At 46.0% G+C, this 23,244-nt stretch overlaps 1 protein-coding gene across 1 annotated transcript in view; it reads left to right on the forward strand.

The window, feature by feature from the left end:
• Positions 1 to 600: 600 nt before the first annotated feature.
• The window catches only part of nkain4 (sodium/potassium transporting ATPase interacting 4), a gene marked incomplete at its 5' end in the record, with an annotated part of 44,540 nt that continues 21,896 nt past the window's right edge, over positions 601 to 23,244 (forward strand). The window contains 3 exons of the mRNA XM_079181269.1: positions 601 to 654; positions 16,726 to 16,863; positions 17,955 to 18,035. Coding sequence (XP_079037395.1) covers positions 601 to 654; positions 16,726 to 16,863; positions 17,955 to 18,035 — 273 coding nt within the window. The remainder of the gene's footprint in view (positions 655 to 16,725; positions 16,864 to 17,954; positions 18,036 to 23,244) is intronic.

The raw sequence follows: 23,244 nt of genomic DNA on the forward strand, positions 1-23,244 counted from the left end.
CTCTCTCTTTTCTCTCTCTCTCTTTTCTCTCTACCTGTCTGTCTGTCTCTCTCTCTCTCTCTCTCTCTCTCTCTCTTTCTCTCTTCTCTCTCATTTCTCTCTCTCTCTCTGTCTCGCTCTCTCTCTCTCTCTCTCTCTCTCTCTCTCTCTCTCTCTCTCTCTCTCTCTCTCTTTCTCTCTGCACAGACAGCCTCCAGAGTTGACGCCCTCAGTCGACCGCATCCCACCACCTCCTCCTCCTCCTCCTCCTCCTCCTCCTCCTCCTCGTGCACACCGGCTCGCAGTCAGTCAGTCAGTCAGTCACCTCAAGTGCGACCGGCCGCCAGCAGGAGCGAGAGGCAACAAAACAGAACACCGGAGCAGCCAGCGCGATCCTGCCGCGCGGTGTGTGTGTGTTTGTGTGTGTGTGTGTTTGTAAAATATATATTTTGGGGGTGGTGGGGGGGGGGGGGCTTAGTGAAGACACGCCGGACAGAAGAGGAGGAATGGGACGCCGGTGCTCGCCTCAGGACTGAGTCTCGGTCTATGGCACGTTGAGAGCTCCTCAGACCCGTTTTTTTAAATCCCGGATCAGAGTCACGTTCCTCCACCGCGGACACGATGGGCTGCTGCAGCGGCCGATGCACTCTGATCTTCATCTGCACTTTACAGCTGGTGAGTTGACCCACGCGCCTCTATTAGTTGTTTTAAAAGTTTCTCGATCTTTTTTTACATGATCAATACCTTTACGGTTTAACCGGTCAGCAGCCTCTTGTTGAAAGCTGAGTATCACATGTTGAAAAGTGTTCTGTCACTCACTTTAAGGACCAGACTCACGTTTACAAACATTCATATTTCCTTTTTGCTGAAATCGTGGACGGTTTGGTGTTGTGTGCTGGATTTAAGTCCTCAGCAGTGTTCTTTATTTATTTGATCTTGATCAAGAAAATTCACTGTTGTGACAGAAAACATATGGTGCTGTTGGTGTCGTGGAGCTCCTCTAACAGCCTCAAGTGGAGGCACACTTGAAAAGTGCATCAACATATGTGTGGATGAGCTGTTTTGGGGATATTGTAACGATGACCTCATAAACACTCCTTTTGTTCTGGGTGAGGGTTTAGGGTCCAGAGTCGCTGAGGTCTGGAGATGTAAAACATTGAAGACGTCTGCCGAGTCTCTGCTCTTAAAATCAGAAGGAACGTGGTCAACAAGAACTCAAACAAAGCTGTGTTTTTGGGGCGAGTGTCGATCCACAAATCACTTCGGTGTGTGTGATCAGTGAAGTGTGGGTCTGTGACATTTCACTGACGATAGCCGGACAGTCTCGGACGACGCGGGCCGGCTTGGTTTTTTGCCACTATCCCCTGAGAGGAGTTTACTTGACAGGGTGTGACAATGTTATTTATGGCGGTATTAAAACAGAGCTCGCTCACAACATAACCCCCCCCCCCTCCTTTCCCCAGAGTAAATGTCGCTTTTAACAGCTAAGGGAGCAATAAAATCGTCTCCAGACAAAAGAGTCGGACGGGGAAAGTTGTGATATAAACTGTGTCTTGCGTGATTGAATCCGAAAATAAAGAAAAAAAAGGAACGCATTTGATGGGAAGTGGCAGTTGATGTCGGTCATAACGGAGTAAAACAGCCCCTCCCCATTTAACAATGTTTTATTTCCCAAAGGCCGACATCTCAACACCCCCCCATCAGAGTCGTCCTCTGAGAGTTACAGGTTTCTGGCTCCACACAATGAATCCTCAGCCTTTTTAGTTTCAATGCTTGTTCAGAGGAAAAAAAAAAGATGATGTCGAGCGTTTCTGTCTTCCTGCCATTGGAGTGACTTCCTGTCCGACAGCCTTCGGCCCCGTAATCCTGCTGCACGGTTCCCCACGTTGTGTTCCACATTGATCAGGTGCTGGTTCACATCGGTGCCTGTGCATCCGTCAGATTTCAGCTAAATAGTGAGGAATACAACATTCGACCTGCTCGTGGCTTTAAGTCCTAATGGTCTCAGTACCGCTCCCTCTGTGACGACACACACACACACACACACACACACACATAAACACAGAGGGCTATGAACCCACCTTGAGGGACACACCTGTTTTCCCTTCCCAGGCTTTCGGACCTCTTGGCCTCATTAGAGAGGAGGAGGGTCGACCATTCCTTAAGAGGTTTATTGAGCTGTCAGCGGGCTGCCTAAAAAGTCCCAGAAGACTCCTGGAAACAGCTTTATTTTCCCCTGGTACTATTTCTGGATGACCTGACACTTCCTGTCTGCAGAAGCACTCACACACACACACACACCTGAACACTTCTGATGAGTTTAACCCCGCAAAGAGGGGTTGCGTTAAACCCTGTGTGACCCCTTTGGAAAAGGTGCATCTGTGCATGAATATACATGTGTACACTCTCCCCCGGCTGAAACCTATGCATTGGCAATGAGCCAGGTTATTCCCAGTCCATTACAGGGTAAAACTACCATTAACAAAACAACATACTCTGCTCCTCAGATGTAAAAATAGCCCCCGTGAACCGCCGCGTGCGCTTATTAGCCCGGGCAGAGTGCTTTGATCAAAACCTCTTTTGGCATCTCGGCCATCCCCCCTTAATTGAATTGTGGTGCGCTTTCCTCATCAACGGGCCGAGCGGTGGGACCCATCTCGCCGGGACAGAAGGCAACTGATAATGAGCCTGTATTGATCGAATCCAGCCTCCGTTCCCTCTCGCCTCCTGCAGCCTAACTAGTCCAGACAGTGGGGCTCAGAACCTCGCGATCATCCCCAAGAGAAAGGCGAGTGTTGGCAGTGAGCCATGTCTGTCTAATGATTTGTTTGTACACCGAGACACAGGCAGAGCTCGTTTTTCTTTTTTGCCCTCGACGGGTCGGTTTGTTTTGAAGTGTTGACCTGAAGCTGAACCTGCCGTTTCGATCGGTCAGATACCGGGATGCGGTCCAGACATATTGTGAGTGTCAGCGACCGGCCCGCTGGAGAGGAACGCTCCTAATGCGGGACACCATGGCGAGGAAAGGCGGTGATTGATGATGAAGAGGGCCTCTTCGTTGGTCATGGTGGTGGTGGTGGGGGGGGTGGTAATCACACTGAACAACGGTGATGAGCTCAGAAGTGAAAAGTTGACCCTGAAAATGCCGGGTCGCAACTGCGCCGCCGGCAGCACTGACAGAGACACTATTTCATGCACGCCTCTTCGCGCGCTGCACATTGTGACCTGTGAGTTCTGGGTTAGTGGGTCCGACCTGTGCATGAGGGGAGGAAGTGTGGCTGTATCGTCTTTGTCAAGGGAAGAGAAACTAAAGGGGAAAGAGTGTGGAAGGCCTTTTTATTTGATCACGAGCAACGAGAAAAGAACAAAAGAGCGTCCGTGTTGTCACAGTGATTGGCTTCGTTTGTGCTTTATATGTCGTGCTTTTCAAGTGAAGTGATCCAAAGCACAGCGAGTTTCATCCTCATCCTCACCCTTAAAAGAAACACTAACAGTCAGACTACCCACAAGCGCTCTGAGATGAGTGTGTGTGTGCGCGTGTGTGTAACGTCTTGCATCACGCTGCCCACTTTTTCCCTCTTCCTTCTTTTGATGACACAGCCAGAGAATATACCGTCTTTGTAGCGAAGCCTTCAGAGGAGGAGACCGAGTTCAACCAAAGTGCTTCAGAGAAAAGTTTTGTAGCGCCTCCTCCTGAAGAGTGCCATCTCTAATCCTGCATATTACAAAGGATTTAGACTGTTTTTGTTTGTTTTTATTCCTGCATTCTCTGCTAACTCATTTTTGCTTTATGGAGCCACTAACATCCAAATATGCTGTTGAATATTCATGAGCTTAGAGAGGCCGGATGTCTATCAAACGCACCGTCTCTCCAATCTTAGCTGCATGTACATATGTGCAGACGCAAAGGTCTCAGCCACCAGCTCTGATATCAACGCGTCACGCAGCTGTAATTAAGAATAATTACGGCAGCTGGGGCAAATTTGCTCGGCAATAAAACGTTGTATTCTATCAGACTGGGAGTTGCTGCCACTGTGTAATCCAGTTCGGTCTGGCCAGTTCCCAGGAGAGGTGATGCATCAAAACCCGGTTACTTGTGAAATATGGAAGCCGTTCTTGGCGAGAGCGAGAAGATTTTCAATGGTGTCTGCGCTGTGTTTTGTCCTTCTTTAGAACGTCTGTGGCGATCAACGGTAAGGAACTGTATTTCCTTGGCGATGCCGGGTTGATGGAGGAGATCCAGCGGGAACAGAGTGGACGGTCACAGCTCTTTTGTCTCTCCGTTTCTTTACCCTCGTCTTCGCCTCTCTGGGCCTGTAGCTTCTCATCAAGCCTCTCTGGACTGTGATTCACACACATAAATATGCAGTATATATAATGTTTTTTATTTTTTACTATTTGCTTGGGCTTGCACAGATGGTGGCAGAATAAGATAGCATCCCTGTCTGAATTATCCATGCAGATACAAAACGTGGCGTCTATGCGTGTGCTTCTTAAACTAAGGTGTATTCACAGAATGCCAACAGATGCCAGCGCGCAATTTATTAGTTGACTTCTTAGTTCATTTTTTATTTTGGAAGGTGGATTTAAATGGAGCAGCACCGGTATGTGTTTAGGGTTTTGAAGACAACATGTGGGTCATGAAGACGTACACGCTGAAGACCAATGTGGGTTTAGTTTGTAATCTACACCACTAAGCCTGAGGCAACACATAGTCGACTGTCTGGAACCCAGAGAGCATCGATCACTATGAAGTGGACGTAGACCTTGTGGACTGCCGTTTTGAAGCCTCACACTTGGCAATTATGGCCGTCGCCATCTTGTTTTTTTGCAACCAGTGAGCGGAAGTGACCATATTTGGACTGAGGAGGAGTGACGTAGTGACACCGTGTACGGCTCTGGTAGCGACCTGTCAATCACTGTGTAGCCCCGCCCCTAAAGCATCCTCTGCTTTATGGTCTGTTTGACTCTAAATGGACCATCATTTACTAAATGAACATCATGCTGTATTGAAGAAGACTTGAAACTAGAGATTGAGACCATAAACTCATGTTTACAATGTTTACTGAGGTAATAAATCAAGAGAGAAGTAGAGTCATTTTCTCATAGACTTCTATACAACCAGAGGAGTCGCCCCCTGGTGGTCATTAGAGAGAATGCAGCTTTAAGACATGAAGCATTGACTCTGTACCAGAGGTAGCCGCGTGGTTTTAGCTTAAAATACCCTCATAAGCCGCCATGACGCATTAAAATGCAAGAGCAATCAAAGCCACAGAGTTTGCTTATGTTGATAATGACATTTGTACAAAGCGGGTTCGTTTCACAGCTTTCACTTTTCCAACATCATGTGTGTAATTCATGAAGCAATTCAAATGGGATCAATTAGTTATTTGTCTCTCGCCGTTGACTACCGTACATATTTTTTCCAAAATAATGTCCTATGGTGGTCAACCAGAAGGGGCGGGGCTTCACCTCTCTATTAGGACCTACTCAGATTAAGTTGCTGATAAATAAAATGACATCACCACTGATTCACAGCTGCTGCTCAGACTATTGGGGAAAGCCAGTCAAACATTGTGAAAAAGAACTCTGCTTATTAAGACTCAGAGCTTTAGCTCAATGAATATCATCAGCTAATCTTAAAAGACAGCACGTGTTTTAATTTTCCCGTCGGTTCATGTTTGTTTTGTCTTTCCAAAGTGAGAGATGGAGGTCACGGTATGTGACCGCGGACCACAGGAGCTTCAGCAGTTTGTGTGATCTCAGAAATGAAGGTCTTAACCCCGTCTTCCATTGTCTCTGGGCTCTTATTCTTTTCTTTCTGAAGGGCACGCAGGTCGACATAATTAAGTACTGTGTGTGTGTGTGTGTGTGTGGGTGGTGAGCTGTCAAATGGACCCCTGGTGTTTCAGCGCTGATTGTGTTCTTGACCTAAACTGTGTTGATTGCAGTGCCTGAACAGCCTTCATCCACAGCAGAGCAGGTCCTGTCTGAGCCGCAAATAGCAGCCCCATCAAAAGAAAGGAAAGTTGATTTAACAAGAGAACGTGTGTTCTAGGTCATGAAGGCAAGGTGACTGTATAATAAATGCAAACGCACAGACTTCTGGGGCTCCCTCCAGTGTGTCATCGCCTCACCTGGGAGGCCCAGTGCATCCTGGGTACTCTGGGATTAGAGGCACCGCCTTGAATGTGTGATGAATGTTCATGCCCCGCCCCCTTAACGTGTAGCCTTTGTTAAAACACAACAAGGCTTTGTTTTATCTCCCTTTCTCCTTTACTCCCCCCGCCCTCCCTGCCCCGATATTTTCTCCCTCCCCCCTATTCCCCCCCCCCCCCCCCCCGCTGGGAGTATGTTTGAATTATTGATCACCAGCTGATTTATCAGCCGGGCCAGAGACACTGGAGATTTAGGGGAAAATGCAGATCGAAAGGTGCAGTGAAATAGAGAGAGAGGGGGGGAGAGGGGGGGGATGGGCGGTGGCTCGACCTCTCACTCTGGGCCAATTATGAGCGCGACCCTCGAGACTCGAGCTCTCTCTGTTTGGCTGTCGTTTACCTTCTCTCTTTCCATTTGCTTTCCCTCTCTTCTGGTGCGCCGTTACCACAGAGACCTTAATGTATACAATAAGATGCTGAAGAGCCTGCAGGAGATAAAAAAAACAAAACAGCAACCTGTCAAACGGAGACATGGCGAGCGTGTGATGCAGGTTTCAGATAGCGCCGAGGACCCCGGTGGAGGGGGAGTCGCTACACATCCTCCAAAGATATCCTCGACCTACACTCACAGCCTTTTAACCTCACCTCAAAAATAAATGACCCGCCCAAAAATGCAGAGTAGCATCCCGTCGGATGCAGCTGAGTGGTTTACTTGTGACTAACTTTCTCTGAAATGTGCTTACTGTATACTTCTGCGTGACTTTGCTTGTTCAACGCAGATTAAAGCAGCCTGGTTTTTATGCTAATTGAGACGAGGCGACGACTCTCTCATGATGTTGTTTTTTCGACCTTCCCCGAGGTTGGGAGTCGCTGCCCTCTCTGTTGGTTTATAATAATAAAATGCGTGTTCTTGGAAAACCCATCTCCTCTTTGTCCCTGGTGGCCATTTTTTTTTTCTACAACTCTTCGCCATTTTTAATGTCTTCAATTTAACAGACCATTAATTATGTGGTTATAGTGAAAACCTTGGGCTGCCAAACGCATGTGTGTGTGTGTGCATTTACCCATCCGTGCAGAGGATTGTGTGTGTGTGTGTGTGTGTGTGTGTGTTCCACATCAATGACACTGCAATATTAAGCTATAATGGAGATAAAACTCGAACTATTTGCGAGCCCATTTCTCTCTTTCCATTCCAGCGGTTCCAGCGGTGTCATTTGTTATAGTGCGGCATCGAAATAAATTGCTTTGGGAGCGCCACAGCTGGGACGACTATCTTGACAGATCGCATTCAGTCGATCGGCTGCACAGTGTATTCATCTCACTCAAAATCCCTCCAGTGTTTCATTTTTTTTTTTTTTGGGGGCCATTCAGGCCTTGTTTTACAAGCGGCTGATGGCTCCACGGATGTTTTTGCTCTAATTGTGCCGTGTGATCAGACGGTCGGACAGCAGGGATGCACGCGGCATTACTTCCCCTGTGATAGATTAGGAGTGATGGTATTATGATGAAAAGAGCAACATTACTGACTCAATTATGGAAAGCGGAGCCAGAGGGCGCAAACTGCTGACAGCTGTTTGCCGTTCTTCGCCGCTTATATTCGTGATGAGAATTTCTTCTGTCGCTGCTAAAATTCCCTTCTTGTTAATTGGGGCGAAACCTGAACATTTTTTTTTGTTGGATCTGGGACACGGGGAGGAGAGAGGATTGGCTGGTTTAAGCTGCTCTCATCTTCGTCACTTTCCCCTCTACCCTATCCATGGTTAGCGCGTTTGGGTTTTATCCGTGGCTGTATTCTTGTCTGGCTTTTTCTTTTCTTTCTCCTTCATCCCCTCTGAGAAATCAAAGTATCTGTGTGTGTGTGTGTGTGTGTGTGTGTGTGTGTGTGTGTGTGTGTGTGTGTGTGTGTGTGTGTGTGTGTGTGTGTGTGTGTGTGTGTGTGTGTGTGTGTGTGTGTGTGTGTGTGTGTGTGTGTGTCGCTGTCTCATCCCTCATTTTTCCAAATGACGCCCCCGCACAACAAACAAGGAAATTTGGAGCCCACAAGAAATACAAAAACCTCACAAGTGACATTAATCCTCTCGGGTTGAGGCTGAAATCACAACAGCCAGAGCGCCGCCGCGTTCTTCCTCCCGAGTTGATGCGGCAAAATCTAAATTAGCCTCTGATAATCCCAACATTGCCGCCGCCGCCGCCGCCACCGCCGCCACCTTTGCAGATAAACTTAAAAGTGATGCCGGCTGGCGGCAAAGTGGAGAGCGAGCGAGATAAGCGTTTCACAAGCGATACCAGCGGCGAGAGGAAGGGATGTTTGCTGTCGCCGTGTGTGCCAATTTGGGTCACGTCTCTATGAACTCTGCCTCATCATCGAGTCAAAAGTGACGTCTCGTCGGTTCTGTTATTGACAAACTGAGCGTGAAAGCAGTTTAGACTCAAGGACTAACTGTTGAGAACGGTTTGTTTCTTCTAACAAAAGATTAGCTACGTACAGCCAAACATGACAAGAGAACAAGACTTTAACGTTCCCGTAACGTTGAAATTCAGGCAGTGCGGTCTTTATCCTCTCTGATCTGTTAACCGCTTGAAGCGGCTGGCAAGTCATACTCTCTTTATATACCGACGCATGTAAATATAGAATATTATCAAGAGGATTATTTAAATGCATAATATATATGGTGCGGGGTTAGATGCCTTAAAGTACTGACTAAAAACTGTCTCGATCCCTTATACTGTTTGTGTTTTAGTTTCAGTCTTGTTCCCATCATGACATTGTGACATTGTAGGAGAAGCACAGGTGTTACTAATGCCATTAACGATGGCTCTGCTCTATAACTGTCCCGTAAGCTGTGACAGTGAACCCACATGCACCTTCACGAGGGCCCTAAAACCGAAGCGGCCGAATGGAAATCAACCGGCGTTCATTTTATTATTTACACCTGTGACTTTTACTGTCTGTGTCACGTCAAAATGTCCTCCGGGGAAAAAGGCCCGTGGCTTTATCGTTATTGATGTGATAAAAGTAAAGTCGACGTTCTCTCGCCGATTTACAAATTTGTCATCTTTGCACGTCGCAGTATAAAACTGTAATGCAGACAGACGCATGTGCATCATTTGAAGTTGAGTGGATAACCCCAAAAACTACTCGTACAGTAGCCAGTGTCGTCTTTCAATATTCATATTCGTAAATAAGTGTAAATGCAGTTTGAGACATTTGCAAGAGATTTTAGAGACCCCCCTGAAAATGTCAATCACTGGTTCTCGGATCCCCCGAGTCACACACACTGGTTGTAGCGTTACTCTTATCTGAGGAATAATCACATGTAATGCACTCCTAATGGGCAAAGTAAAAGCAAAGGAGTTGAGATGTAGGTTGAGGAAACCGGTTAAGCAGACGGAGGCATTGAAAGGAGGTCAGAGTGTCTCAGAGTGGGTCAACTTGAACCTCCAACAAGGCTGATCGGCAGACCAGACAGGGAGACGACTCTCAATCGGTCTGATCATGGACTTCATCGGCTTCATCTAGCTGAACTGATGAAGCCCCAATGAACCACACTCTCGACGGTATTGAACAGAACAGAAAACAATCGTACACTCCACAGTCTGGTCCATAAGAAGCTTACAGCTCACTGTTAAAGAGAGCAACAGTAACGGAGAGAACAAAACCGAGAAGTTTAAAGTAGTTAGAGTCCAGAGGGAGCCTCAGTTCAAAGCATCGGCTTTCATCTGTGTCTTTTTTTTTCAGTGGGAACGGATTTGTGCGTTGTGTGTTCCCAATAGCGCTGAGAGATTAGCATGTTATTAGCACTAAGAGCTCCAGAAGTTTAACATATTTCATGTTAAATAAAGAGCTCTTTGATTCATTGGCTCTCAACGGCCACTTTGCAAGAAACACTTGGCTGCAATGAGCACTTCATTCAGTGTCTGTTCAGCCCCGCTACGTAAAACAAGCGGTACTTACTGAAGTACAAAGGGACTAGCTAGCTGTGTGTTTCACCGTGCGGACCATATTTCAAACAGGGAAGAGGAAAGTGGCTTATGAAGGCACCCTACCTCTTAATCCCTGTCTCAGCTCTGCTCGACCAGGCACCACCAAGGGCTATCTATCTATCCAACCCTTCACGTACCCAATGAACGCCACACACACACACACACACACACACACACACATACTCACACACATGCTGAGATGGGCACCATTAGTTACACAAGGACCAGGCAGCCACCAGCACATAATGACTTTACCCGGGCGAGAGGTGAGAAATTGGATTGGGGAAAGTTTTTGAGAAGTACTTTACTGCCTGCTGGGAGTCACAGAGTAAAGACAAGCCAGGGCAAAGCATGGCACATAAAAAAAAGCCTGCCAAGCCTCTTTCATGCTGTGTTTCTGTGACTGTCTTTCTCCTTAACTTAGATTATGGAAGAAAACAGTTGTTCTGATGTCACTCAGATGTCCTAGTTCTGTGTGTATAGCTCTCAAACATATTTCCCTATCGTTCAATGCAATAGAAAAATGCACTCCCTACTCAATATGGTGGTAGCATGCTGTGTTGATGGGGCCAGATGGGTAGGATAGTGAGAGAGGAGGGTCACAATCTTTTTAGCTCGTTGATCCCCTGAAAATGAAGCTATATGTACTTGCGTACGGTTTCGTATGATATCTGACGAAAGGTTTTTTCGTGGTTTTTCTTACGAAAACATGCAACATGTGTCAATTTCCACTTGTTACATGCAAACGTCCTTTCATTGGTGTAGTGATTATGATATGTAGTCTTCAGAGCTGTTACTGATTACACTCTGACCCGTTCAGGTCCGCTCACGTATTACACCCGAGAGCCACGGCAGTAAAACGAGACCTTGAGTGACCCGATTAGAGTATAATTGAGTTCAACTTGGACCCTGTCTGACTCTGAGCTCAGGTCAGGTCTCCCATGAACCCCATAAAGACCTATTTCTACAGATATGCACCAGTTCATCCAAAGCAGATCCTCCTCCGTTCCTCCTCTCTGCTTTAGATCCTTTTTAGAACCACGTGAGAGGTGTGTTTCTCATGTAATTCCCAAGACAAATGCAAAGAAGAAAGTCAAAAGAATTAGATTCGATTTTTGTGTGGGAGAGATGTCTTTACAGATTTTCTATCCTGTTAACCATCTGCCGCCTCCGTCAGACTTGTGCTGCGTTCCCCCCCCCCTCGAGGGAATCTCAACAGCCAAATTTGGAACTGCTGATTTACAGAACTACACACGCACTCATAGAAGTGGAGTCACTGCTCAGTCATTTCCATATCTGTGAGGGAACTCAAAACAACAGTTCTTTGTCAAAACTACATGAAGAGAAAGACGGTTAAATGGCTGGCTGGCTTTTTATAACGTGCCATGTTTTGCCCCTTGGCCTCATTGGTTAATGCGTTGCTTGCGTGTCTTGAGTCAAAACTACACATTAGTGAGTCTATTACGAGATAACTTTATCTGTCATTCACCTCCTCACATCTCCTCAATGTCGTTCTCCTGCCTGACGGTGTGAGTCACAGTTATAAGTTTGAACATAGAGGAGACTGACTCATGCAGCCCAAAGTCAAACAGAATGGGCACGCACGCACGCACACACACACACACACACACAGGCACACAGACACACACACACACACACACACACACACAGACACACACACACACACAGACAGACACACACACACACACACACACACACACAGACACACACAGACACACACACGCACACACACACACACAGACCCCCTTCAGAGCCACAGATCCTGATGACCCATTCAGTAACATGTTATCAGAGGACATTTCACACAGAGATGTGCAGAAAACACCGATGTGATTTATGGTATCTGGAGGCTGCGGTGGAGAGCTGTGATCATGAGAGGGTCACCGGTCACCTCCATCCTCCTGCCCTGGGGGGGGGGGGGGGGGGGGGGGGCTTAATCCCAGCCTTAAGCACTAAAGGCTGGGATTACACACAAAAAAATGTTGCTATTAATTCATTTTTCTCAAGTTGTTTTTTTTTGTTGTTGTCAGGAGTACTTTCAGACAGAACGTGACGATCACGCAATGAGGAAAAAATGCGTAGTTTTTTTGTAGCCTTCACACCATAAATAAAGGCGTCAACCAATCACGTTGTGCCGGGATGTAAATATTCCAAACCAGCACTATAAGTGTCACAACACAGAGACACAGAGACTCCTTCCGAAAGGAGGTCGGCAAACTTTTATTACTCCTTTCAACCTTGACAAAAGCAGCGCAGACCAGATCCAAATCCTTACGCTCTTACCTTTCACAATAAAAGCCCCGAGACATATACACTGCATAACTGTTCACCCGAGGAAAATAAACTCGGAGCATTTCACTAAAAGGAAACGCCATAAAATATCTCACAGTTGGTTCGTCTATACAACGGTTTAGCTCAGACAGACTGTCAGACACTGCTCTGGGTGAAGAGGATCCTGGTAGTTGCAGCTGTCACAAATTCACATCTCTGCAGGTATGAATAGTTTTTAAAAATGTGCATGCGAGTATTTAGCATTTCAGTGTCGTGTGTGTGTGTGTAGGCCTTTTCACACCTTATCAGAAGTGTGTCCTACTACTGCACATCACTAACTTTTGACAACACAGTTTAGCTATAAATCATAAACAACTGTCAAACCCACATGTTTTTGCTCCCAGTTGGACGCTTCAGCAAAAGCAAAACTGTTTTTCATCCACTTATCTTGAGCACACATGCACATCGTAATTAGCTGCAATATAATGAGGATCAAACGTGTTTTCCCTCTCAGACACGTTCACTCTGATCCTCTTATCACTCTTTTTTTATGTGTGGCTCCCTTCCCTCTCCTCCTTCTCCTTCTCCTTCACGGCATGTTAAAGAAGGTGGCGATGATTGAAATGTTTTTTTGGGGACTTTGATGTTCTCAGTTTTGGGCGTTGAGGAAAGGAGGGATTAGAGTGTAAAGCTGTGTCCACTTGTGTCTGTACTGCTCAGCCACTAGAAACTGAGAGGACATACACACGAGCTAACATCGCGTCAGAGAAGCGGCATGATTGAGGTCTATGAACCTTGTTGGTAATCTGGTGTCAGGTGGTCGAAAGTGGGAATAATTGATGGTTTTCGGGGGAGCTAGAAACGAAGAGATAAGCAGCGAAAAAGAGAGAAGAGGATGGAGCGAACAAAGGATGGGCAGCAGCGGAGGTGATAGAGAGGGGCTTGTTGCATCCTGCTGTCGTACCCACCCTCTAATTGCTCAGTATTTATGGTTGGGAGGAGTGGTATGTGTGGGCAACATGCTTCTCCACATATACACACCCAAAACCAAAATACACACTAAGAGATTCAGTCGCCCTGGAGGGAGTCATTTGCGTTCGCGGGAGGCTTTTACGGGCCGTTACGTAGCCGGCTCTCTATTCCTGGAAGAGCGTCGGTATCTTTTGATCAAATTGGACTCCACTCTCCAGTAACCGGCTTCCTATGAATTGTGGGCTAATTGTGCCGTGTGTGTGTGTGTGTAGGTGTGTGTGTGTGTGTCCGGGTGGGCAGAGGCCTTTCTATTCTTGATTGATTGTTGTCATCTTGGTGGATTATTGAGTTAGCTGTGAACGTGATAGGCTTACAACAGCATCGCATAGGAGCATGCACGCACACACACACACACACACACACAAACACACACACACACACACAACCCTCATGCCTATACACGTCGTTAATTCAATGACTAGTGGAAATATTTCAGGGAAAGGGTCCATGGCTGTGTGTGTGTGTGTGTAATGAATACATCACGGGGTCTATGTACGTGTGTTAGATGGATGAAGGCTCACGCTCAATAGCACGACTGGTGCTCTGCACAGGGGCAGCAGGTCATATAGGAACATGTGTGTGTGTGTGTGTGTGTGTGTGTGTGTGTGTGTGTTTGAATAATAGTGAGCAGACAAAAAGAGGGTAGGAGACAAAAGATATTTTACAGGTAACATAAATACTTCAAATTTGATACTGCGCTCGTTTTTGTGGAATCGGAAAGGGAGGAGTAGGTGTGTTAACCATCGTCTATAAAAAGTAATGTTAGCTTAGCACCGATTGAGCCAAACTCCATTGAGAAAACAAGCATTTTAAAAGTTGTTTGCTTGTCGTCTTGTGGACAGACCTGACAAAGCATGAATTGAGATTTTCTTTACAAATCAGCATCATCATGTAGTTATTTCGGCATCCTTGTTATCAGTTTTTGCAATTAAATCACAGCAAAATCTGTTTATTTTGGGTTCATACCGCTGTAGTAAACCAGCCTACAGTGAACACAGCGCCTCCGGATGATGTTAAGAACCCAGACACAAAAGCGTTGGTTTTCCAACGTATCTGTGACTTCCACAACACGTGCACAGCAGCACGAGTGTTTTTATCCCACCGTGGTTGATGAAACGTTGGTATCTACATGGCGGTAGGCTCCTCCCACACTCGCCCAGAGTGACGCCAATAAACACGAACGACCCTAAACACAAGGTGTGAACACAGCGTTAGGTTTTTTCATTATTGCAATGAAAAGGAAGAATGATACCAAGTACTCCCAGATAGGACCCACAGGCTGTTTGCCTTCACCCAGCCAAATAGAATAAAAGCTGTTTTAACAGAGTTTGCAGAGCCGTTGGAAATCTCTTCAGGACATTCTGAGAGCTCAAGATGAGAAGATTAACGACACGCTATCTTCTTTCTGATATCCTGTGGAGGGAGATGCAATTTAGCAAACCTTGACTTGACAGATAGGAGGCCAGAAGCTTCGTGCTCATCTTTTCTTTTGGATAAAAAAGAAAAGCTTAATTGAACTGTTGCAGCTTTCGGTCTCTGAGCAGCGGAGGATTTACTCATTAATATCATTGATCACAGGTGTCCTTCTTTTTGGGATAAAGACACTTGATTCTTGTAAACATCACGCCTTATGTTCTCCACAGAATGCTGTGGAATTATCTCTGAAGCTGATTAATAACTTCACATCTTGTCAATTCCAAAAAAAAGGGGGGTCAGTCCCGTAAGCTCCCCAACCAATATCTGCACCTGGTCTTCGCTGATGTCCTCCTCCTCCTCCTGCGAGGCTTTTTATTGAGCTCTCTATCTCTGACCATGACCCACAGCTGACCACAAGACGCATGACTCCATCGACTCCATTCACTGCCCTCAGCCCCTCCAGACGGAGGTTATTAAGAGGGAGCGAGCTCAGTCCTTCTACGTTAGCACGTCTGCATTTCTTTTTTCTTCTTCATAATATTCTTCCCAAACCATCTCAATTTTCCTCCCCCGGCCATTATTCATTTCCTCTTTGTTTGTTTTTTCGTCCTCTTCCTCCTTCCATGAGAGTGAAGGCTCTATCTTCAGATTGCTGAGCTATGCCGTGACTCTTTGGTTTGATAATGTTTGGCGTTAGGTCACAGTTCACTCACTTCTGTTGGCTTTACACCCCGTCTGCGGCGTTATTGCCCCTCGCCCTCTGTGTGCGAGGGACTCTTCGTTTCTAATTATCACTCAGCATTTGATCAACTCCCCCCCCCCCCCCCCCTGCCTGTCACAATGTCTCATCGGGTTGCTGGTAACATTTCCATTACATTAGGAGGAGCAGCCGCCGCTGTGTGTGTGTGTGTGTGTGTGTGTGTGTGTGTGTGTGTGTGTGTGTGTGTGTGTGTGTGTGTGTGTGTGTGTGTGTGTGTGTGTGTGTGTGTGTGTGTGTGTGTGTGTGAATGTGCTCGATGGTGCGTTCTTATCATTGAGGCAGAGACGAGATTCTTCCCTCCCTCATCCATCTTCAAGCGCTTGGCTGGAAATGACATGTCGACACACCACGAAACACATCGTTGCTTGAGACACACACACACACACACACACACACACACACACACTGGGAATGGAATGGAATTGGATTGGAGAGATTCTAATTATATAGGACTGTGCCCCCCCCCCCCCCGTACCCCCTGTAAAATATGGCATGCTAATTGAGTTGATGCAAATAGGGACTCACGGTGTCTTAAAGCTTCTAATCGCTTTGTTGTTGTTTTTTTCTGCTGTTGCTCAAAATGTTGCAGACAAAGGGCTCCGGTAGAGGGAAGGGATCCCGGATGGATGAGTGGAAAGGTTGAAGCCTGTACTGTACTGGGGGAAAACTGAGGAATTTGGTTTTAACTTTGCTTCTGCATGTATTGCACGTTGTTTGCGAGCACATATTTCAATAAGCGCCTGAGCTCGCTGCAGTGGTATTATTAAGTCTCCCATAAAGTTCCCAGAGCGTTCTCCTTCCTGGAGGCCGTTTGGCAGGAAGGTCGGAAAAACAGTGAGCTCCCATTTAGCTCGGCAGGGGTCGAATCGATAAATCTGTCATTTTACAAAAACCTGCCGTCTTCACCTCCGACGCTCCCACAGTCGGGAGGGCGAACGCTCAAGCTGTTCACGTCCGGATTGTTGGCCAATGGCCGTGAGGTAAATAGTTTATTGTCCGCAGTAAACTATGAGCGGTACACATGTGTCTCGTCCGCCACTTTATTATTTATGTTTGTCAGGCCCGGTAACATTTGTCTCGTTTCTTTTCTCCCTCCCCTTTTAGGTGTTGGCTTTAGAGAGACAGGTCTTTGACTTCCTGGGTTACCAGTGGGCCCCGATCCTCGCCAACTTCTTCCACATCATCATGGTCATCCTCGGCCTCTTCGGCACCATCCAGTACCGGCCGCGCTACATCGTGGTGGTGAGACTCTTGTCACATAATTCCTTGCTCCTCACGTTTTTTTGTTTTTTTCTTGTTCAGCAGTGTCACTTCTCTTTGCATAAGTTCTCATTTGATTGGACGTGTTGCCTTTCCTCTTTAATTGCAAAGTGTGCCGCGCTCTCTTGTGCATTTTGCGACACTCTTAAATCACTCTAATCCCGTGGTAATTAGGGCTAATTAAAGGGGGTGGCTGTGTTGGGTTGGGGGGGGGGGGGGGGGGGGGGGGGGGTGCGCTAAGAAGCTCATCAGATTTATACTCAGAGTCGAGTTTCTGGACAGAGAAGGTCATTCTTTGAAACACGGTGCAAAACATGTGTCGCCTGTTGTTTCACAGAACCACTGGGAAGCTTCGGAGATTTTTACGCACTTTGGTTTTTATTTTAAACCATAACGTTCGGCATAAAAAAGCAGATTTTTCAGCAGCATCAGTGGAAGCACAGATGGTGATTTTAATGACAGGAAAAAAAAAGAGCAGAGTAAGAGATTCTGGGGAAAAGAGGGTAAATAAAGACAGACGGGGGAGATGAACGAGGAAGAGACGGAGGAAGCCAGCTGACGGGGTTTCATGATCCAACATGTACGTTTTTTTTATACAGGTGCTGCTCTTCCTCTTGACATTTTAAAAACACGATTCATCATGAGTCAGAGGATTTCACAACCTTTTACAATAATGTGTCTCTGTGTGTCTGTCAACACTCGACTGTCTGACTGTACAATTTTATAAACGATCCTGAACTCCATTCAGCCTGAGCAGATAAAAACAGAGATGCTCCCTCGGGGCTCAAATAAACCTGCTGAACGTACTGGTACCTTTTTAAAGATAATAATAACTTCATTGTGTGTGTGTGTGTGTGTGTGTGTGTGTGTGTGTGTGTGTGTGTGTGTGTGTGTGTGTGTGTGTATGTGAGACTATGTGTGTGTGTTAGAGGACACTGTCCACTGACTTGACTCTGTCTAGGAGCTCATTCATTCAGCCTGTCTCTTTTATTCAGTAGGCTGTCACGTCCTGTTTCTGGTCACTTCATCTAGTTTCCATGAAGCTAATCCGTCTGTGTCTGTTTGCCCTCCAGTACACGGTGTGGGCCGCTCTGTGGGTGGCCTGGAACGTCTTCATCATCTGCTTCTACCTGGACGTAGGAGGCCTGTCCAAGGTGAGAATTATCACAATTTCAGTCTGCCGCCGTCAGCGGAGTCGGGCGGCTTCGCTGTGATGAATGTTCTTTTACTCACTGAGTTCACGGTTGTAGGCTGTTGGTGGGGTGGGGGTGGGGGGGGGGAGCGAAGGCTGATTTATATCCCATGTGTTTTATGAGTCGGGCCACCGACACCGCAGGTGTCTTTTTGGAAGCGCTGAGAACTCGTTTGGGGTGATGCTGTGTGTCAGCCATGAGATTCTCCTCCTGACGTCCTGATGTTGCTGAATCAGAAATGAAGTCAAAAAACGTATTGCAGGAATCTGTGGTCAACAAAAGCTCGAAGATAGTACCGAGACCAAACGATACTCTGTATAAATGAATGTATATAAAGTATAGACAGGCGGTCTATAGTTACTATGAACAGTAACGTTGCTGCTGCCATATTTATGCCGAGATGAAGTTATTTTGAGTGTTGATGGAGCAGCTACGATGTTAGCATAGCTTAGCGCCGATTGATCCAAACTCCATTGAGAAAACAAGCATTTTAAAAGTTGACAAAGCATGAATTCAGACCTTTTTACAAACCCAGCATCATTATACAGTTATTTCGGCATCTTTTTTTATCGGTTTATCTCAATTAAATCACAGCCAAATCTGGGCTCATATCACAGTAGTAGACCAGCCCACTAGGGACGGGTACTGAAAGCCGATATCACCGGGTACACAGGTGCTTAATTGCGAAAGACCGGAGTATTGATAACCACCGACGTTATCGGTTCTACTATCGGTACTTTTTAACGTTTTGGTGTCGTGTATTATCACGCTGAAGCCTCCACCCGGCTCTCTGTGGATCGGGGTTGATCCAGCGAACAGCAGAGCAGAGAGACAGAGTATATTAAAAAGCAATTATTTAAGTACGAAAAAGATAAGATTATCGATAACAATAGTAGTATCGATAACATCTGAACGATATCATATTAGGAATGTGGGGGAGTGACGTAGAGACGCCGTATACGTCTCTGGTAGAGACCTGTCAATCACAGTAAGCCCCGCCCTAAAGCATCCCCTGCTTTATGGTCTGTTTGACTCTAAATGGACCATCATTTACTAAATGAACATCATGCTGTATTGAAGAAGACTTGAAACTAGAGATTGAGACCATAAACTCATGTTTACAATGTTTACTGAGGTAATAAATCAAGAGAGAAGTAGAGTCATTTTCTCATAGACTTCTATACGACCAGACTTCTTTTTGATTCTGTGGTCAAACGTTTCACGTGTAATGCAAACAATGTGCTTTGTGTTTGGTGGATAAAACAGCAAAAACGTGGGTTGAACTGTCTAAAATCAAACAGGCGAGGTCAGTGACGGACAAAAACATGCTCGTCCTCATCGTCAAGTTTGATTGTTTTTTTTTTTCCCCTTATAAATTATTCTGTTTTAATTCTGACCTTGTAAAACATGCCTTAGCTTTAATGGAACTGAGCATAAATAAATATATATATATATATATATATATATATATATTGAGCTGTAATTAGATCTGAAGCGCTGCCACCAGGTGCGTTTTGTCAAGCCTGAGCGCCTCGGTGTGAGAAAGAAAACCCAACCCAAGTACACCCGATTACAATGTAATGAATGCGTGACACAGCCATGTAGAATGAATCCTACACCCAACTATAAATCACTCCCTAACCTTTAGGAATCTGCGCCTCACACACACACACACACACACACACACACACACACACACACACACACACACACACACACACACACACAGCTGCTCAACAGAGTTGTATATTTTGTGCCGTCTGCACTCGTTTTTAAAATAGTTTGCGTGGTTCATCTCCGCTGACCGTCGCCTCCCTGTTGAGTTTCAAGTGGAAGCTCACGGCTTAAATAGGTAAGTAATCCTAAAAAATAAAATCCTCCCTCCTGGGCCACCACACACACACATACGCTCTTTTGAAACCTTCGTGGGCTCCCCTGTGGTTTCTGAGTGCAGCTCAGATGCGTATTTATCCAGACAAAGAGAAGTGTTTGGGTGGTCACCTCTCAACCTGTAAACGTATCCGCCCTCCCTCCTCCTGACATCTTGTCTTGTCTTGGAGATTTTTTTTTCCCCCACTCTGCTCACTGCTCCTTTGATCTTTTTTGTGTGTAATTTATTCTGCACATTTTGCAAGTTTATGAAACTTGGCCTTTTCAGTTCAGCATTCTCTCTCTCTCTCTCTCTCTCTCTCTCTCTCTCTCTCTCTCTCTCTCTCTCTCTCTCTCTCTCTCTCTCTCTCTCCCTCTCCCCCTCTCCTCCTCTCCTCTTCTGGCTCTTGATGGGTATCTTGCCCAATTGCCCGCCTGACCATTGAGAATAATGAATTCATGTAGGCAACGTTCATCTCACACCAGTTCACAAAATGAATTTCGGAAAAACACCTTTCCCTCTAAGCTCTGGAGACTTCATTGTGTGATAGACCACAGCTCCGTCAAGTGTGTCCGTCTCTCACTGTGTGTGTGTGTGTGTGTGTGTGTGTGTGTGTGTGTGTGTGTGTGTGTGTGTGTTGCGTGTTAAATAATGAGGCTTGTAGGGGCCAGCTGCTTGGGGCCGAGGCTGGGCATTAACCCGACAGATGGAGCCAGCCTGGGCTCCCAGCTCTGCATATGGTGGCCAGGAGGAGAGCCGGCTAATGGAGCGCACACACCTACACACACACACACACACACACACACACACACACACACACACACTCACACACACTCACACGCCATTCAACGCATGCACGACTGAACTTGGCACGCAACTTCCTGAGAGGTCCCCAACATATTTGATCATAAAACCGAGTCAGCTAATTCTGTTCGGCTAGCCTTGACCGATGTTGACGGGGCTGTTCTGGAGGTTGTGTTTATGTGTGTTTATGTGTTTGTGTGTGTGTGTGTGTGTGACAAGGCCCTCGAAGTGAGGGGGCAGGTTGTCGGAGTCATATTGATCCCTTATCCCCTCCCCCACGGTGCCCGACAGACTGACAGACAGACCCCCGCTACTCTACACACCTCGTTTTATAGACACTGCAGGTGAATAGGGTCAAAACATTAACTAATAGATTTCACCATGAAACTTCCCCAGTTAATTCCTGACATTTCTTGTATGTTTAAATATACAAATGAGGAATTATCTTGTCAAAACTTTGCTGATTTGCCTATATTTCCAGAAGCCTGAACATTGGATGAAGCCAGGTTTAGAATTCTTGTTTTTGAATGGCAGTCAATCAAGTGAGAAGTAGTGATTTTCTCATAGACTTCCATACAATCAGAGGAGTCGCCCCCTGATGGACATTAGAGAGAATGCAGGTTTCACTTTTCAGATTTCTGAGTTTTTTAAAGTGGTGCTTTTGCATGATTCTTTTTGGAGATACTCAGTTTTATAGATCTGTCAATTTATCAGTTGTTATAAAATACATAAAAATGAAGTTTTCGGACACATGCCTGTAAGTGTGGATGCACAACCACACACATGTGACTGCAGACTTTATTTGAGACACGCAGACCACCCTCAAAACAGTCTCACCAGCTCCCGCGTTGGTATGCAGCCACCTTGCTTTCACATATTTATGAAATCTAAGTCAATATGAGACTGAAGAGTCTACAACACCCAGTCAGCCACTCAGGTTTGCTCCCCAATGTGGACACACAAACATAAAGTCTCTCCTCTGTATTTGAGAAATAATAAATCACGAGAAATAAGATTCTAATCATTTGATGTTGAGCTTCATAGAAAGCCCCGTGTCTCCAGTGATTCCAGTAATAGCATTGACTTTTTGTTGAAGAAAATACTTTGAGCAGTATCAGTGGACTAACCTTGAATCTATGATATGGAGGAATTGATTTGTGCTTTTGGGTGCAAGGGAGCATAACAATAACACTCTTGACAGTAAGTTGCCAAAAGCCTCAATATCGACTCCTGACGTGCGGCTGCAGTTTGGGTCGAGATGGTTTCCCTAGCTCGCAGGCTCAATCAATGGCATCTGTCAAGTCATTCAGCCGCCCTTGTTTTTGTGGCTGTGTGAGAGAACGGTCCGAAATGACAAGAGAAGGAAAATGGAGACGGAGGGGTGGTGATGAGCAATCAACGTGAAGAAAGAGAGGGATGATTCACCGCTTTAGTAGTTTCCACTGACCGCACGGATCAGCCGTTGACGGCAGCGATACGAATGTGTTGTCGATGTGTTCACGTGAGTGTGAGCGGGGGGTTGATAGGAATCAGAGATGTTTCCTGACAGCGCTCGGTCCCTTTTAATAATGCATGTCTTGTCGCCGAGGGGCAGATGCGGGGTTAGATTGCTGTATTGGGGTTATTGATTGGTGCGAGCGTCTGTGTGCGTGGGCTCATGTGGCTGTGGGCAACTTCAACGCCGCCAGGGTGCACAAGAGCTTACATGTACTAAAATGCTGGATCTAAAGAAGTTATGAAACTTTCCCCTGGAAAGTCTGTCGGCTCAGCCTAGATCGGGTTCACATACTCGTAACATGCCTCATGGGCTTTAGGCATGTCTTATGTCAATGAACGTCCAGTTCTGAAGTCTATGAGAAAATGACTCTACTTCTCTCTTGATTTATTACCTCAGTAAACATTGTAAACATGAGTTTATGGTCTCAATCTCCAGTTTCAAGTCTTCTTCAATACAGCATGATGTTCATTTAGTAAATGATGGTCCATTTAGAGTCAAACAGACCATAAAGCAGGGGATGCTTTAGGGGCGGGGCTACACGGTGATTGACAGGTCTCTACCAGAGACGTATACGCCGTCTCTACGTCACTCCTCAGCAGTCCAATCCAAATACTGTAACTTCCATTGCCGAACTTAAGGCTTCAAAACCGCAGTCCACAAAACAATGAGTTACATTCCACTTCTTATATACAGTCTATGGGTACGACTATTAAAAGGCTGGTTCGCCCCAATCTATTACATACCTCTGATGGTGTCTCGCCATGCAGATATTTTTAGTTTTATTTGCCCTGGTTCTCAGTCTATGAAAGTTCTGCCTCCACCACAATACAGTTGAGGAGGATAGACAAAAGAAAATACTCAACAGCAAAATCTCTTTCCTGAAACAATGTCCCCGTTACTCCGGATGAACCACAAAACACACTGTCAACAGTTTTCAGAGGGCTTATTTATTCACCAGGAAATAGTCCCAAAGAAAGCTGTTGACTTTGAAGTCTGTG

This window comes from Pholis gunnellus (genome assembly GCF_910591455.1).
Source record: "Pholis gunnellus genome assembly, chromosome: 2".
Taxonomy (NCBI): Eukaryota; Metazoa; Chordata; class Actinopteri; order Perciformes; family Pholidae; genus Pholis; species Pholis gunnellus.